The 16630-nt window shown below is 59.1% G+C and overlaps 1 protein-coding gene across 2 annotated transcripts in view; it reads left to right on the top strand.

Annotated features, from left to right (window-relative positions):
- LOC101570622 (aldehyde oxidase 2-like) overlaps window positions 1–16630 on the top strand; it is a 56773-nt gene that overhangs the window by 14649 nt on the left and 25494 nt on the right. For both annotated transcript variants that reach the window (XM_023712382.1, XM_023712383.1), the window contains 15 exons: window positions 3216–3367; window positions 4201–4294; window positions 5433–5542; window positions 6853–7037; window positions 7420–7630; window positions 9017–9109; window positions 9392–9561; window positions 9927–10041; window positions 10317–10439; window positions 11703–11799; window positions 12156–12280; window positions 12721–12854; window positions 14412–14499; window positions 15536–15622; window positions 15940–16131. In XM_023712382.1, the coding sequence (XP_023568150.1) occupies window positions 3216–3367; window positions 4201–4294; window positions 5433–5542; window positions 6853–7037; window positions 7420–7630; window positions 9017–9109; window positions 9392–9561; window positions 9927–10041; window positions 10317–10439; window positions 11703–11799; window positions 12156–12280; window positions 12721–12854; window positions 14412–14499; window positions 15536–15622; window positions 15940–16131 (1976 nt within the window). The remainder of the gene's footprint in view (window positions 1–3215; window positions 3368–4200; window positions 4295–5432; window positions 5543–6852; window positions 7038–7419; window positions 7631–9016; window positions 9110–9391; window positions 9562–9926; window positions 10042–10316; window positions 10440–11702; window positions 11800–12155; window positions 12281–12720; window positions 12855–14411; window positions 14500–15535; window positions 15623–15939; window positions 16132–16630) is intronic.

Below are 16630 nucleotides of genomic sequence, written 5' to 3'. Positions count from 1 at the left end.
AGATACCCACATAAGCAGGCACACATGCGCACACAAATGCACATGCACACTGACACATTGATACATGCATATACACTGGTGCACACATGCACACACACATTCTGACAGGTATAGACCCACTTGCACACAGGTACACACATGCACACTTACATGCAGACACATGCACACACAGAGATAAACACTAATGGACACATGCCCATGCACACCTACACACGTATGGGCACACCCACCCCAAGAATAATGCACCCTCAGCCCTAGGGGCCCGGAGCCAGGCTCCCTGCACTCTTCAGGAGCAGCATCCTGTTCCAGCTTCACAACTTTGCTGTGCCCTCGCACTGTCCTCCACACCCTCCACAGCACAGACCCACTGGGCTGGCCGCGTTGCCCCTTCAAGCCCTGAGCGCCCCGAGCCTCCAGAGAGCGGCATCGCCCCTGAGGCTGCAAGAGCCCTCTGGTATTTTCATCCTTTTCTCCCTTCTTTGTGTGTGTCTTCCTGTGGGTGGGTACACCCAGCAAGAGAACTGGGCTCACACGCTCGATCTGTCGCCCCATCTCTCCATCCCTCCATCCTCTCAGAGAGCCAGCTCTGACCCAGGATGCTCGCGCTGGGCTTTGGCTTACTGCAGTAAGCTCCAAGCTGAGCTCCGCAGGCTGCTCCCCTTGCTCAGCTCTGACATTCCTCTCTTTCAGGGCCCTTGGCTACACCCTGGTTGTTTACTTGGGGCCACCCTGTTTCCTTGTGTGTTCGCTCACAGCTCTCAGGTCCCCTCAGGGCTGCGCCAGTCCCATCCCACAGTTTCCTGTGCTGTGCCTCCTTGTCATTTGACTCGAGGACCTTTTTATTTTTCCAATTTCTTCTGTGGCTACTGACTACTCAGGAGCACACTGTAATCGCCTCGTGTTTGTGAACTGTCTTTGGCTTGACTTCTGCTGTGACCTGCCAGCACGCAGGAGACTGTTCCAGTTCTTCTGTGCTGACTTAAGCATACCTCTGGCCTAGGACATGGTTTCTTCTGGACAGAGTTCTGTGTGCCTCTGAGAAAAGAAGTGTGCTGTGCTGTCCAGTGAAGCTCTCTGCTACATCTAAGGCCACTCGCTGAGTGGTGATGCTTCTTAGCTCTGCTATTTCTTGGGCCTCTTTGTGCTCACCGGGAGTGAAATCCCCCACTACAGCTGTGCCAGCATCTACTTGTCCTTTGAAGTGTAGCAGTGTTTGTTCCAAGAAATTGGTGTCCTCGTGCTTGCTGCATGGATGCTTACAGCTGCTACCTCTTCCTGTGGAGCTACCCCCTTGCCAATACCTGGTCACGGTCTTTGTCGCTTTGCATCAGCTTGGGCTGAATGCAAGGCAGCTACTGCCGCTTGCTTTCAGCCTGAAGAAGCCCCTCTGAGACGCAAGCAGAGTGACAGCCCGCCTGCCCCACTGGAAGGAGCTTGTGTGTAATACTTTTTTTTTTGGCAGTACTGGGAACTGAACTCAGACCCTTGCACTTGCCAGGGAAACACTTATTCTACTGAGCCATCTTCCCAGCCCTAGAAGGAGCTTGGACTTGTGAGCAGAGGGGACTAGGCCTTAAGTAGGACTGCAGGGGCCAGAGGGGCCATGAAGCAAAAACCACAGAATGGTTGTGAGGACTTGGACAGCGCTGCCTGGGCTGGACTGCCCTGTCCCACTGCATCACAGAGGTGCCCGGCTGTGGCTTTCAGAGCTCGGCTCTGCGTGACCCTGGGGCAGGTCCTGTGCCTGGTCTCCTCCACCAGGGAGGTATGGTTTCTCCTCTTGGAGAGGAGTCAGATGGCAGGGAACAGGCTTGGAGTTAGTTCCCAGGCTCCTCTGAGACAGACCCGGTTCTGGGGTCATTTGCTTTGTGGTACTGGGCAAGGAAACCAGGCCCTCGAGCATGCCAGGCAGGTGGGTGCTCCACCACAGAGCTGCACCCCCAGCTCTGTTCTCCACCTTTCATTTTCTGAGGCAGGACCTCACCAAGGCACAGAATGGCCTCAAACTTGCCATCTTCCTGCCTCTGGGGAGCTGGGATTCCAAGCGCAGGTCACCAGGACTAGCAAGGCCAGGGTTCTTACAGAAGGTAAAGTGGTTCCCAGGAGAACCTGTGGTGAGGAGGATGCAGCAGCCTCCTGGGCAGACTCAGGAGCTGGACAAGGGCGCCAGACGCAGCACCTGTGCTTTTTGCAGAGGTGGACGTGGGCAGGCTAGGACAGGACCAGGAGAAGGAGGAGTGGAGGCCAGGAGGAAGCGGCTGAGTCCCCGTCCACAAGGGCAGTGGGGTGCTGCACTGAGTACACTCCCAGTACCCACAACCACGGGTCTAGGGAGGGGAGAGTCTCCAAAATTAAAGCCAACCCATGCCCAGGAAGGAACAGGCCAGCTGGAGGTGGCCCAGCCTGCTAGGGGTGAGGGGCCAAACCCCAAAAGCATGTACTCCATTCTGCAAACCCAGGGACAGAAGGACTCACTTTTGAAGGCCGACTTTGGCATCCCTGCTGTCTGATGACCACTTTACACCTTTTATTTGTTGGGTTTTGTATTTTAGGACAAATATTTGTTTGCATTTTTTTTCTATTATGTGTGTAGTCCAGGATAGCCTTGAATTCACAAAACCCTCCCACTGCAGCGCCCGAGTGTGGGGCTTACAGGGACACACCACCATGCTGCCTCCCTGCTTCACCTCTTAGGGCTCATCTGAGCCCTTCACTTCCTCCCTGAGGAGAAATTCTGAGGTCACGGCTAGCTCCTCCCTGACCACACATGGGTACCACCGTGGCCGAAGGCTGAGTCACCCAGCCCTCAGCAGAGCATGGTGCCGTCTTGCTGGCTCCTGTGCCCTACTTCCCTCCTGAGAACCCCAACTTCCTCACACTGGGCAATACCAGTGGACCACTGAGTGCCGCCCAGGCTGTGTGTGTCCTGCTGGCCGGCATCCCTCACAGACCCACAGAAGGTGACTGGGCAGTGATCCCTGCCACTGTGTTGCTGACCTGGGTCAGCAAGCCCTCAGTTATGTGGCCGCTGTGGTCAATGGGGACCGGGCGGCCCCAGCAGGACCCTGCCTGCCCTCCACTGCTGCTACCCTTCTCTCTGAAGTAGCCTGGGGACCAGGGCTGGATGCAGAGCCCTCCTGGACTGCCTGTGAGCCACACACCCAGCTGCAGGGGGCCCTGCACCCATGCAGACCCAATGTGGCTCTGCTCCCCAGGCCTGACTGTTGGCGCCAACTGCAGCCTGGCCAAGCTGCAGGACGTCCTGGCCAAGAGCATCACTGAGCTCCCCAGCGAGAAGACGCAGACGCTCCGAGCCCTCGCGAAGGCCCTGCGCAGTCTGGCCAGCCAGCAGGTCCGGAACCTGGCGGTACGTCTGCTGCACCCAGCATGGCATGGGTCTGCCCTCGGTGCTGGGGCCTCAGCAGGCAGAGGCGGGAGTGTTTATGGTAGCAAGCGTCACTGAATAATAAAAGTAACCAAGTGGCTTAGTGACCGCACGGGTGAGAAAAGGACACCATGATTCTCCCTGTTGCTTGGGAAGCCCTGCAGAGGCCTGGTTTAGACTCGGCCGCATCCACAGAGGCAGAGGTAGAGGCCAGCGGGGAGAGACTTCTCTACCTGCGCAGTGCAGCCTGGCTGGGAGCAGTTGGCAGAAGAGAGCGAGCGCTGCGCTCGGAGCTGTGGAACGCCTGTGCTCGCTGCCTGCCTGCACCTGGGTGGGGCCCTAGGAGGCCCTGGGCGGGCCTGCTGCCTGTGACAGCACTTGAGGGGCCCGGACACCCTGGCCCCTGTCAGGGGCTCCCTGGCCCACAGGAACCAGGCAGGACTCAGCAGCGACAGAGGCGCGGTTGCTCTGGGGTGTGGAGGGACCTGGCCCCGGGCTCCAGCCCACCCATGGCAGCCTGAAGGGTGGTTACTGCAGAGGTGGGATAGCAGGACGCTGGCTGGATGCTGCCTCCCAGGCTCAAGGACTTGGCTGGGCTCCTCCCCGCATGGGCTAGGGTCTGCCTTGCCACAGCCGTGAGGCGTCCCTGGGGACCCAGGCACGGTCACCAGTGGCTGAGCACAGTACGTGGGATCTGCCCCTGCAGCCCACCTTCCCTTCTCCCCTGAAGGCCGGCGCTGAGCACCCAGACTCCTCATGGCCCTGGGCAGCTCAGGCCTGCAGCGAGGGGCAGTAGCAAGTTTCTCTCTCCCCAGTCCTTAGGGGGCCACGTCATGAGCCGACAAAGCTCCTCGGACCTGAACCCCATCCTGGCCGTGGGGCAGGCGGCACTCCGACTGCTCTCGGAAGGTGAGTGTGGACTGCACAGCTGAGCAGTGGCATCTTTCTGGGGGTTTCTGGGGCTTCTCCTCAGGTCGGGTTGAGGCTGGGCCAGACCACTATCCCTGGGCAGCCCAGATGCCCTTCTCACAAACACAGCCCCGGGGCCACCTAAGACCTCCGTGGGCTCCACCTCTGCAGCCCCATCCTGGGGCCCCGTGTCCCCTTGCCGCTGGGAAGGAGCCCAGCAGCGAGGAAACAGCAGCTGGGTAGAGGGACAGGGTGGGAGCACCGCCTCAGCCTCCTCCCCTTCTCCCCAGCCAGCCCTAACACAGCTCCTCCCTGCCACTTCCAGAATAACCCTGCCCTGGCCCCTCCCCCCCCCCTTCCTTCCCTTCCATTCCCTGAGTGCTGTTTGCCTGGGCCCCCCCGCCCACCTCAGCCAACCCCAACACACCAGGCAGACAGACCCAATTCACTGCCTGCTCCTGCAGGCATCCAGGTCCTACAGGCATCCAGGTGCAGCCTTCTTTTTTTTTCTTTTTTTTAAGTTTATTTTTTTATGTATTTAGTACATGGTCTACAGGGTCTCACTACACAGATCGGACTTGTAGTGATTGTCCTGTTTTCAGCCTCCCAAGTTCTGGGATTACAGGCATGCGCCACCACGCCCAGTCTCAATCGCTGTCTCAGTGTGTCCTGGGGGCGGGGCCCACACGGCACACTGGGGATTGAATCCGGCCCCTGCACTCTGCCCAAGCAGATGCTTTCATCCACTGAGCTATCTGGCCGGCCAAGTGCAGATTTCTGCTGCGCGCTTTTGCTGCAGGGTCCCACAGTGGAAGGCAGGAGCGGCGAGGCCCAGCAGGGCTCTGTTGCCTCAGTTCCTTTTCAGGTCCTGTCTTTTTTTGTTTTCACTTGTTTTGAGCATGAGCACACAGTACTTCCTTGCCCAGGAGTTGAGGGTCAGTCAACAGGTGGCCCCAGGCCTGGGATGAGCCCCACACCCGAAGCCTGTGGGAACCTGGGTGCTAGGACAAAGCCTGTGAGTGAGCCTTGTGCCTGTGTCCTGGTCCCTGGTGCAGCCCCACACCCGTCTGCTGAATAGGGGAACCCACTGCTCCCTGGGGGGAGCCCAATTCCTGACTGCAGAACGCCCTTTTCCCAGGGGGCGTGAGGCTGATCCCCCTGGACGAGCTCTTCCTGGCAGGGGTAGCAAGCGCCAGCCTGCGGCCTGGTGAGATCCTGGAGTCTGTGCACATCCCGCACTTGCGGAAGGTCAGAGCCCACAGGGCCTTGTTTCCCCTTGTTACACCGGAGTTCAGTCACCCTTAGGAGAGCAACAGGTGACAGAGAAAGCCAGCCTGGAGCCCTGCCCTGCTGGTGACAGAGACAAAGCCAGCCTGGAGCCCTGTCCTGCTGGGTGATCAGCTCAGCACTGGGGCCCTCAGACAGGGCTCGAGGTTGGGAGGGCTGTAGGGTCTTGGTGGGCCCCCCCCTTCTGTGCCCCTGGTCTCAGAGCCTCAGGGGCAGGGCCCCCAGATCCTGCCCCCACACCCCCAGCTCAGGGAGCATCCAGAGCCACCGAAGCCGTGGAGGAAGTGCTGTGCCCAAATCCAAGACTGGCTTCTCAGGGAGGCTGACACACATACTCTGCATACACACACACACACACACACGGGTACACATGGGCACATATGCACATCACATGCACATACATGCACACTCATACATAGGCACACATGCACACGCATACACAAACATGTCCCATGCATCCATGCCACATACACACACATGCACGCATAGGTCGGGCCCACATCTATGTACATAATGTCACACACATGTGCGCTGACGCACGCGTGTGTGCACACAACACACATGCCTCATACGTGCACACGCTGCACACAGTCGCTGACATGAGAGCACACTGCGCAGATGCACACACACAGCACAAACGCAGAGAGCCTGGAGCTCGCAGCTCTGGTGCAGAGCGGCCTTAGTGAAGCTGGTGTCACCAGGGATGCTCCGGCCCACCCCCTGGCTGTGCCCAAAGGCGGGGGCAAAGCAGGTGCTCAGACCTGCACACCCGGCACATGTGGGTCGAGACCGAGGGCCCAGGCAGTGGGACTGCCGAGCCAGCTCCACACCCTCCTGAGCCTTGTGTCCACTGGGGGGAGTTCCGTCCTGCTCCCACTTGGGCTTGGCAAAGGGAAAGGTGCGGGTTTCTACTAACCAGAACTGCAGCCCTCTCGGCTTGAGGCCTGCATTCTACTCCTCCCTCCTCTCTGAAGGGCTCTCAGGTGGTGATGTGGGCAGCTCCTGGAGGTGTCCCCAAGGGGACGGTTCCTCCCACCTGGCCATGAGGGCAGCTCCTGGAGGTGTCCCCAAGGGGACGGCTCCTCCCACCTGGCCATGAGGGCAGCTCCTGGAGGTGTCCCCAAGGGGACGGCTCCTCCCACCTGGCCATGAGGGCAGCTCCTGGAGGTGTCCCCAAGGGGACGGCTCCTCCCACCTGGCCATGAGGGCAGCTGGCGTCACTACTGTGCCTGCCTCTCCTCACCCTCACTGCAGTGGCCTTGTCTCTACAGTGGGAGTTTGTGTCCAGCTTCCGGCAGGCCCAGGCCCCACAGAATGCTATACCACACGTGAGTGCCGGCATGCGTGTGCTACTCGCAGAGGGCACCAGTGTCATCGAGGACCTGAGCATCGCCTATGGCGGAGTGGGTGCCACCACGGTCATGGCACCACGGTCCTGTCAGCAGCTCCTGGGCCGGTGAGTGCTGAGCTAGCCAAGGCCAGTGGGGCTGGGGTGACCCACGCCTCCTCCCCTCCTGCTCTCTAGAATTTGCTACCTGACCCGGTTACCTAGGCACTGCCAGCTAGGGTCCCCTCTGAACCCCCAAATGGGCTGAACCCCCTCCCCAAGCCCTGTCCTGCATGGTGCCCCCGGCTGTGTGGTCCTGTCTAGCACTTCAGCACCAATGTGACTTGTGCTCTGGTGGAGCAGGCCCCTACTCCCGCCTTTGGGACCCTGGGTGTGGCCTCCGTGTCTAGTGGATCCCTGGGCTCCATCCACCTCTGAGCGCGGTGACGCTGGCTTGGAGCAGCCCCAGAGCCTGTGGGAGGCTGAGTCCTGTCCTCTGCCCTCCCACCAGGCCCTGGACAGAGGACACGCTGGGCGAGGCCTGCAGGCTGGTCCTGGGCGAGGTCACCATCCCCGGCGCAGCCCCCGGAGGCAGGGTGGAGTTCAGGAGGACCTTGCTGGTCAGCTTCCTCTTCAGGTTCTACCTGCACGTTCTGCAGGAGCTGAAGACAAGCCGGGTTCCGGGGCCCCCGAGCACCCGGAGCATGAGTGTGCAGCCCTTGGTGAGTATCAGGGCGGCAGGTAGTCCCGGGGTTGAGACCTTGGCTCACACCCCTCCCCTGGCTCTGAGTGTTGGCTGGCAACTTTGGGGTCCCCTACAGTGAGAAGCTGCACCATCCCCGCCCTCTACCCTCCACCCCCAGCACGTGCCCAGCTGTCACATTCTTAACGCCTCGGGACAACTGGATCAGGCCTCTCCCAAAGGCCCACTTTACCTAGATGTCTCCTAGTAAAACCCCACCTGTGGAGCACTGTGGCACACACTGTAACCCAGGCACATGGAAGGCTGAGGCAGGAGGGTTGCAAGTTTGAGACCAGAGTAAGCAACTTAACGAGGCCCTATCTAAAACTAAAAAGGGCTAGAGGTGTAGCTCAGGGTAGAGCACCCATAGGTCTAATCCCTAGTTTGGGGGAAGAAGGCACACAAAAGAAAAACAGACCCTGCCTTGCTTGGGAGCATCCCGCTCTGAGGTCCTGGGTTGGGGCGGTGTACACACCTGGAGGCCCCAAATCTCAAACCTCTGGCTGCACCAGCCTCCCTCAGCTGTGAGCTCCAGACCCCCAGGCCTCGTGCAGACATGTCACCTGTCACCTGTTCTGCCAGCCGCAGACGTCCACACTCCCTGGCCCACCACAGCTGTGCTGAGACATAGTTCACCACAGTCCAGCACGCATGTGCAGAGCCAGCTTTCTGGCAGCTGTGTGCCCTGGGCACAGCACCTCCCCGGCAATGGACACCACCCCCGTCACCGGAGCCTGGCCACGTCACTGCCCACCCACCCTGCGGCTGCTTATTCTAGAGTTTCACACTCAATATGACACATAAAAGAAAGGTTTATTTCCCAGGATGACCAAAGCCGATCTGCATAGTAGCATGCTAATGTGAAGTCACCTCCTATCTTTTCTGACTGAACTTCTAGAATAAATTGAGTGAAGCAAAGCCTCCCTCCTCCCCCACCTGCCGGGACCGTGGCTCACCTTCCCTGCATGGGTCTTTAGCCACCATCCACTGCCCAAAGTATCCACCTGCCACAGCTGAATGGAAAGCAGCCCCACACCAGTGGCACCAGGGAGGCCAGTCCGGTGGCTCTGCAGGAGGACTGGTGCCTAGGAGCCGGCAGGACTGGGCGTTTGTGGACGGAGGACTCCTGCTTGTTCCCAGTGGCTTAAGCAGTCCTCCACACACACACATGCACATATACACACTCCTACATAGGAGACCCTGGCTCCCAGGCTGGCCTCCCCCTCTCCGGGGGCCCAGCGGTCTTCCCGTGTTTGGAAAGGATGGGGAAGGGCCTCCACCGTGGGCCCTGTCCGGCAGTGAGGACCACGGTGCCTGTGCTCTGGGGGACTGCCCAGCTTCTGCTGATGGCCGCACTGTCCCCCAGGACATCTGGCACTATCCCCGGCTCCCAGACCTGACCCTCAGTGCGCTGGAGGACCTCCCTGCTACAGTGCCCCAGGGCATGCAGACGTATCAGGTCAGTGGGTGCCCCTCACATCCCAAAGCAGGTAGGGGACCCCTAATTCTTGGTTCAAAGCTGCCCGAGGCACCACCCACCCCCTTGGAGGAGGAGGAGCCCTCCATTGCCCCCACTTGGCCAGAAGGCTGGCCCCTCCCCTCCAAGGCACAGTGACAACTCCCCACCTGGCTATGTCATCACGCTGGTCCACACACTCTCCAGAGGGAATGGTCCAGTCAGGAGGGCCAGGAGCCAGGCCACCGGGAGACAGATGGGCTTGAGCTCCTGTCTTCCCTGCAGCGAGTGAACCTCCAGCAGCCATCTGAAGACCCGGTAGGCCGTCCTGTCATGCACCTCTCTGGCCTGAAACACGCTACAGGGGAGGCGGTGTTCTGTGATGACCTCCCCAAGGTGGACGGAGAGCTGTCCATGGCCTTGGTGACCAGTCCCAGACCTCACGCAAAGATCGTGTAAGTACACGGCGAGCTTCGGGCACCAGGGAAGGGAGGGGCTGGGGTGGAAAGGCCACAGTCCTGGGACAAGCTCAGCCACACCCCAGGTCTCCCTCTGAGCCTCCTGGGCCCCTAGCTGTTCAGGGCGACCAGAGCAGGGCAGGCCTCGAGCTGCCGCCCTGATGTGGAAGCACCCACTTCACTGTGAGCTCCCTCTAGGCACACACACTACACACATGTGTCGTAGTATCACGCTCCCAGGGACGCTCCCTGTGGCCGGCCACGCTGCCCCTGGCCAGACGCGGGGCTCCCTGGGCCCCGGCCACCCCACTGTGTGCCGGCTCAGCTGCTCCCGCTGCGTCCTCAGCCCTCCCTGTGCTCAGGTCAGTGGACCCGTCTGAGGCCCTCAGACTCCCCGGGGTGGTCGACGTGATAATGGCCAAGGACATCCCAGGCACCAACGGCACAGAGGACGACAGGCTACTGGCTGTGGATGAGGTACACAAGCAATGCACCTTCCCGTGGCTCTGTGGGGACAGCCACCAGCTGCCCCAGCCCGCTGGCTGCAGCCCCCCCACCCTGGTCCTTTGTCGGGTCCCCTGGGCTCAGGAAGTGCCAGGGTGGGAGGAAGCATCATAGTGCCACCTCAGCTGGACGGCCCTCAAGTCCATGTCCTTCCATGGCTCCACCTCATCCCTGCTCCCAGGACACCTGAGTCACCAGCCAGGCTGAGGCTGAGACCTGTCCCCACCCACATCCTGTGCTCTGAACAGGTGCTATGCGTGGGCCAGGTCATCTGTGCTGTGGTTGCTGACACGGATGTGCAGGCGAAGCGAGCAACAGGGAGGGTCAGGGTCACCTACGAGGATCTAGAGCCAGTAATCCTCAGCATCCAGGTGAGCACTGGGCACTGGCTGCCTCCTCCTGCAGCTGGGCCAGGAGCCCCGAGGTAAACCTCCCTCTGCGGGACCCTTTTGGGGACATGGCTTTTTCCTTGGCATTGCCTCGTGTTCTCTGGAAGACACTACTTCTGTGACTTGTAATTACCATTGGCTTCAAGAACAGGGGGACAAAGCACAGAGATCAGAAGTTTCTCTCTCATGTTCTCCAAGTCCAGAAGCAGCCATCCAGGCCTCCTAGGGTGTCTCCATCTGCGTGGTACTGGTCAACAGAATCCCCAAGACCAGGGGATTTATAAGAGCAAAACCTTACTTCCCACGGGCCGGGAGTCCAGCAAGTCCACGGTGGGCAGGCTGCGCACAGGTGGTGCCATGCAGCAGAGGCAGAACTGAGGTTTCCATCAAAGGCTCTTCTCAGGGCCGACCCGCGCCCCAGCATCGCTGCCTGGGATGTCTCCACACAGCTGCCCTGGGCTTAGGATCCAAACGCGAACGTCAGGGCCCTCCATCACGTGGGTGCATCCTGCATAAGGGGGTGCACACGAGTCTTTTGGGTGGAATCCTATGGTTTTGATGTAAATGTCCTCAAAGCCATGAGTGACTGTGGGCTCTGGACTACGGGGTGGCAGCTGCCTCGTGGCGAGGTCGCTGGGCCTGGCCTGGGCAGGCTCCTCTCCCTCTGCTCCCCCTCTCCATCCTCCAGCCCTCAAACTACGGACCAAAAACTCTGCAAACTTTGGCCCTAACCCAACCCTCCTGCCTTAGCTTGCAGTCCCTTGTCCCAGAGGCAGGGAGAAAGACCAAGACGCAGTGTGGCTCCAAGCATGCCAGGTTCCTGGGTCCATGGCTGCTTTTGAAATGCTGGCTGTTAACCGGGTGCCTCAGACACAGCACCCAACCCTACAGCTGAAAAGAGCTTTATTTTGCTCACAGTTTTTAGACTCCATCTGTGGTTGGCTCAGGCATAAAGCAGCATGGTAGAGGGGGCTGCTGGCAGGGAGCTGTCACGGCAGGGCCACCAGGACACAGAGGGAGAGGGGGGCCTTCTCCACCTTCCCTTCGTGACCTCACTGACCTCCTGGCTGGCTCTCTCCCCGAGTCTGGAAGACTCGCCCTCCAATGTTGCCACGGCCCAAGCGCTCTCCAGCCACATGGCCCCTAGAGCAAGGAGATCATGATGTGGGTCCCTGAGCTTCCGCTAGAAAAAACTCCAGGGAATGAAGCGAGAGTCACCTGGCCTTTGTGTCCCCCTCCCCTCAGGAAGCCGTGAAGCAGAGCTCCTTCCTGTGCCCCGAGAAAAAGCTTGGGCAAGGAAATGTGGAAGAGGCATTCGAGAAAGTGGACCACGTGGTCGAAGGTGAGCAGCTCAGGGCCCTGAGTGTGTGATTACCTCAAAGGTCACCTTCTTAAGTCCGGATCTCAATATAGCCACTGCTGTCCCCCTGTGTGTGTGCAAACCTGTGTGTGAGTGTGCGTGTTGTGTTCGGGGGTGAAGGGTAGGGAAGGTAGGGAGGACAGAGTCAACATTCTGGTGAGTCTGGGGCAAAGGAAAGAACGGAAACTTCCAAAGCTATAGCCTCTGGTGCCATCACCCTCGTGTGCCACCAGACTGGTGCCTGGCTCCATGGTAAGGACGCCGCAGGCTGCCAGCCCCTGTGGGCCTGTGACGCTGGCTTCCAGCCCACACGAATCATCCTCCATGCCGGCTTGCAGGAGAGGTGCACGTGGGGGGGCAGGAGCATTTCTACATGGAGACCCAGAGGGTTCTGGTCATCCCCAAGGCTGAGGACCAGGAGCTGGACATCTTCACCTCCACCCAGGACCCAGCCCACGTGCAGGTGAGAGTCAAGGGCCCGGGGACCCTCCTAGCTGCGGGCATCTGGGGCCCAGGCACTGGACATGCCCAAGGCAGCAAGGCCCAGAGCCTCTCACGCGTTCCCGGTTTTGTCAGTACTGAAAAAGCCCCAGGGTCGCCTCAACCTCCAAGTCCACTTACTTGTGGGAGGCTCAGGTGAGACTCCTGACCGGTGCTACCCTGCTGGAATCTCGGGCCGCTCACCCCTCAGCAGGAGCGCCTGCAGTCACTTAGCCGGAGTGTGGCGCTTGCACACACCCTGAGTCGGGCCGTTGGAGCCTGGTTTCCCCAGCTGGGATTTAGGCGCACGGTGAGGCAGGAATCGGCTCCTGCAGCTGCCCCTGAAGACCCCAGTTTTCCGAGTTGTTCCAGGCGACAGAAAGCCTCTCCCCTTAGGAAGCTTCCATGATCCCACTTTTCCAGAAAACAGTGTCTTCAACACTGAACGTCCCCCTCAGCCGGGTCACCTGCCACGTGAAGCGTGTGGGCGGAGGCTTCGGGGGCAAGGTGGGGAGGCCGGCCGTGCTCGGGGCCATCGCAGCCGTGGGCGCCACCAAGTGAGTGCAGGGCCTGGCGCGGGGCTGGGGCAGGTGGCGCGCGGGGCCGCTGGTGCTCCATCCGTCGCAGACTGTGGGTGAGGGCCCCACGCCTTTCCACCCTTCCAGCCCTTGTAGAAGTCACACCCGGCGACTTCGAACGCTGATGTGTGTGCGTTAAAGAGGAAACTCTGCCTTCCTAAAGCAGCTGCTCAGGCAGGGCAGGGACCGGATTCAATCTCCCGCGTGGGGCGCGCTGAGACCGCGATTGAGTCTGGGCTTGGTGGCGGCACCGTAATCCCAGCACTTGGGAGGCTGAAAACCGGAGGATCACTACGAGTCCAATCTGTGTCGTAAGACCCTGTAGACCCTGTACTAAATACATAAAAAATAAAATAAAATTCATAAAAAATATTTTTTAAAAAACCAACACTAGGGGCTGGGGAAATGGCTGGGTAGAATAAGCACTTGCCTGGCAAGCACAAGGACCTGAGTTCAAAACCCCGGTTCCACAAAAAAAAAAAAAAACCAACACTGCCTTGCCCTTGGTTCACTCCAGAGCCTGAGCAGGGACCCACACAGGGCCCCAGTGCACCCTGCTCCCCAGTCGTTCCTCCCACCCTCGGACCCAAGATGAGGAGGCCCAGGGAGAGGAGGTGACCACAGGGGCCGGGGTACCTCTCCTCTTCTGGCCAGCAGGCAGTAGGCCCCTATCACATAGCCACGTGCCGTGCACCAGGGCCTGCCGCCTATGGGAACTCAGTGTGGCTCAGGGTGAACTCCAGACGCAGCCAGGGAGGGAACAGCAGGCTCTGAGCCTTCTGCTCACCCAGGGGTCCCAGTGACAGCACAATCAGCTCCGGACTCCCCACCAGAGCTTTCCCAGGGGCAGTGCCTGGCGTCCGACACAGAGCCGGGGGCCACCCGTGTTGCCAGCCTCTGTGGTTTAACCTCCCACCAAGTGTGGCCCGGCAAGAGCACAGGTGTCAGCGCCAAATGCCCCAGCAGACTGTCCCCAGGCTGCTGAGGTCAGGCCCTGGAGGTTCCTGCCTCCATAGTAGACCACTTGCCTAGTGTGATCCCCTGTAGCTTCTAAAGAAAAAGAGAGCAGGGGTGTAGCTCAGTGGTAGGGCACCGCTCAGCAGGCCTGAGGCCTGGATTGTACTGCAGGGAGATGGAGGGAGGGAGGAGAGAGGGGAGGGGAAGGAGCAGTGAGAGAGGGCAGGGTTGAAGGACTGGGGAGGAGGGGCCTCCTGGCCCCCATTCAAGCCCTGCATTAGAATCAGGAGAGTGGACAAGAGTCCTGTGCCCCCAGTGGTCCAGCCCCATGGTCCCAGTCACCCACCCTGCCACTTGTCCCCTAGTGAGGTGTCCAGTGCTAGACTGGGGAAATGGCGCCCTCTAGTGGGTCACAAGCACAGAGGCAGCAGGGAACCTTCTGGGGGCAACAGGGCGGTCAGGGAGGCAGGTGGGCTCCTGGGGTGGCGGGGACGACAGGAGCAGACCCCTCCAGAAGGGCACAGTGAGTAGGTGGGGAGAAGGGGTAGGTCGAAGCCCGACTGAGATTTGCTTCCTTAGAACTGGTCGTCCTGTGCGCCTTGTCCTCGACCGTGAGGAGGACATGTTGGTAACTGGGGGAAGGCACCCACTGTTCGGAAAATATAAAGTGAGTATTGAGATAAAATCCTGCAAGCCAGGTGTGGTGGCACACGCTGTCATCCCAGCACTCAGAAGGTGGAGGCGGGAGGGTCCCCAGCATATCAAGGCCAGCCTGGGCTACAGTCTAGTAAGGACAGCCAGAAATGCACAGCGAGACCCTGTCTCAAAAAAAAGAATGTTCTAGATCATTAATATTTTGATAATTATCATAACATGAAATAAAACTAAAAAGAAAGAAGCAGGCATGCAAAATTCCAGGTTTTATAATATTTCAAAGAAATAACCATGTTATAGGTACACTCCTGTTAGCCCAGTACTACGGAAGGCAGAGTCAGAAGAGTCACAAGTTTGAGCCTAGACTAGACAACTTAGTAATTTCATGAGACCCTGTCTCTAATTTTTTTTTTTTTTAATTTTAAAGGTCTGGGATGTAGCTCAGTGCCAGGGCCTTGGGTTCAATCCCCAGTACCACTCATGATGTGATTTGCTCCACAGTACTGGGGAAGATGGCCGTGGCCGTGCTTGCCCCCCAATGTGGAGCTCGCAAACAGAAGCAAGATTTTGCTAGACGCTTCCATTTGCAGGCGGAATCCCTCACAGAGCCATGCAAGGGCAGGCGTGAACAGCTCCTCTCAGAGCCTTGAGAAGCTCACTCAGACAGCCGAAGAGCTCCAGCCCCACCCACCTGGCCGACACACAGCCACCCCCAGGGCCACCCACTGCCACCCTCACTACCACATGCACGGTCCCCTCTCCTAGTGCATGAGCAGCCAGGCTTTCCTGTCACGGCCACCACAACCTGTCTCCACACTGACCCCTGTCCAGGGAAGAGCCACACACCCAGTCATTGCCCCCAGGAGCCCTCCAAGAATAAGGACATGGGGTGAGACCACACGCCATGGGCCAGCCAGTGTACAGAGCCCACCTCAAGCTCCCACTATGCCAGGACATGCAGAAGTTGGCCCGTCCTTCCAGGAAAGGGCTGGGGCCCAGGGGGCCTTGCACACTGAAGCAGACAGTAAGGTGTCCCTCCTTTGTGCCAGGTGGGCTTCATGGACAGTGGACGGATCAAAGTTCTGGACATCGAGTGCTACATTAACGGGGGCTGCACGCTGGACGACTCCGAGCTGGTAGGTGGCTGGGGACCGCGGATGACACTTACATGTCTCAGGGCTTCTCTTATCTGAGAACCCCAGGTCTAAACAGAGGAAAATAAGATTATCAGAACAAGGAGATGACCCCAGCAGGGGAGGGTAGAATGGCATCAGGGAACAAGGATTCATCAGATGCCCATGCCAGGGCCCACACACATGGCAAACACAGACAAGAAGACAGCACACCAAGAGCCCAGGGCACAGGCGAGGCCAAGGAAGCAATGCCTCCCGTGCACTGGCCAGTTCCACAAGCTGCCCGCAGAGAACTTTCCACTGTCCACCTCCTTTTGCAGGTAATCGAATTTCTCATACTAAAACTGGAAAATGCATATAAAATCCGAAACCTCAGGCTCCGGGGCTGGGCATGCAGGACACACCTACCGTCCAACACAGCATTTCGTGGCTTTGGCTTCCCTCAAGGAGCCCTGGTGACAGAAGCGTGCATCACTGCAGTGGCAGCCAAGTGCGGCCTTCTGCCAGAAGAGGTAAAGCTGGCCCTGGGCGTAGGGTGGGCCTGCCACCTGGCATTCTGGGAGGCTGAGGCAGAAAGTCACAAGTTCAAGGCCAACTGGTGACTTAGCCAGACACTATCTCAAAATTAAAAATAAAAGGGGGGATGCTGTAGCTCAGCATTCAGAACCTGAGTTCAATTCCCAGTCCTGAGAAAGGAGAAAGAGGCAGAGGAGAAAGAAAAGACAAGGCTGTAACCAAGGTCATAGCCAAAACCGGTGAAGACCCGGCAAGGTGGAGATCCAACCGTGCCCTGCCAAGACTCTATAACCAGCCGCGGCTCAGATCCCATAGAGACGAGCGGCTGCCCAAGGGGCTCACCCCACCCTGCTCCCACTTTCAGGGTGCAATAACTTTTCTTTGTGTTTTTTTAGTCCATACAGAAATAAGTCTTTTAAAGGGCCAGGGAGATGGCTCAGTGGAATAAGCGCTTCCCTGGCAAGCGCAAGAGCCTGAGTTCAATCCCCGGTTCCA

This window comes from Octodon degus, unplaced genomic scaffold (assembly GCF_000260255.1).
Source record: "Octodon degus isolate 3935 unplaced genomic scaffold, OctDeg1.0 scaffold00025, whole genome shotgun sequence".
NCBI lineage: Eukaryota > Metazoa > Chordata > Mammalia > Rodentia > Octodontidae > Octodon > Octodon degus.
This window is presented reverse-complemented; position numbering and strand designations above follow the sequence as displayed.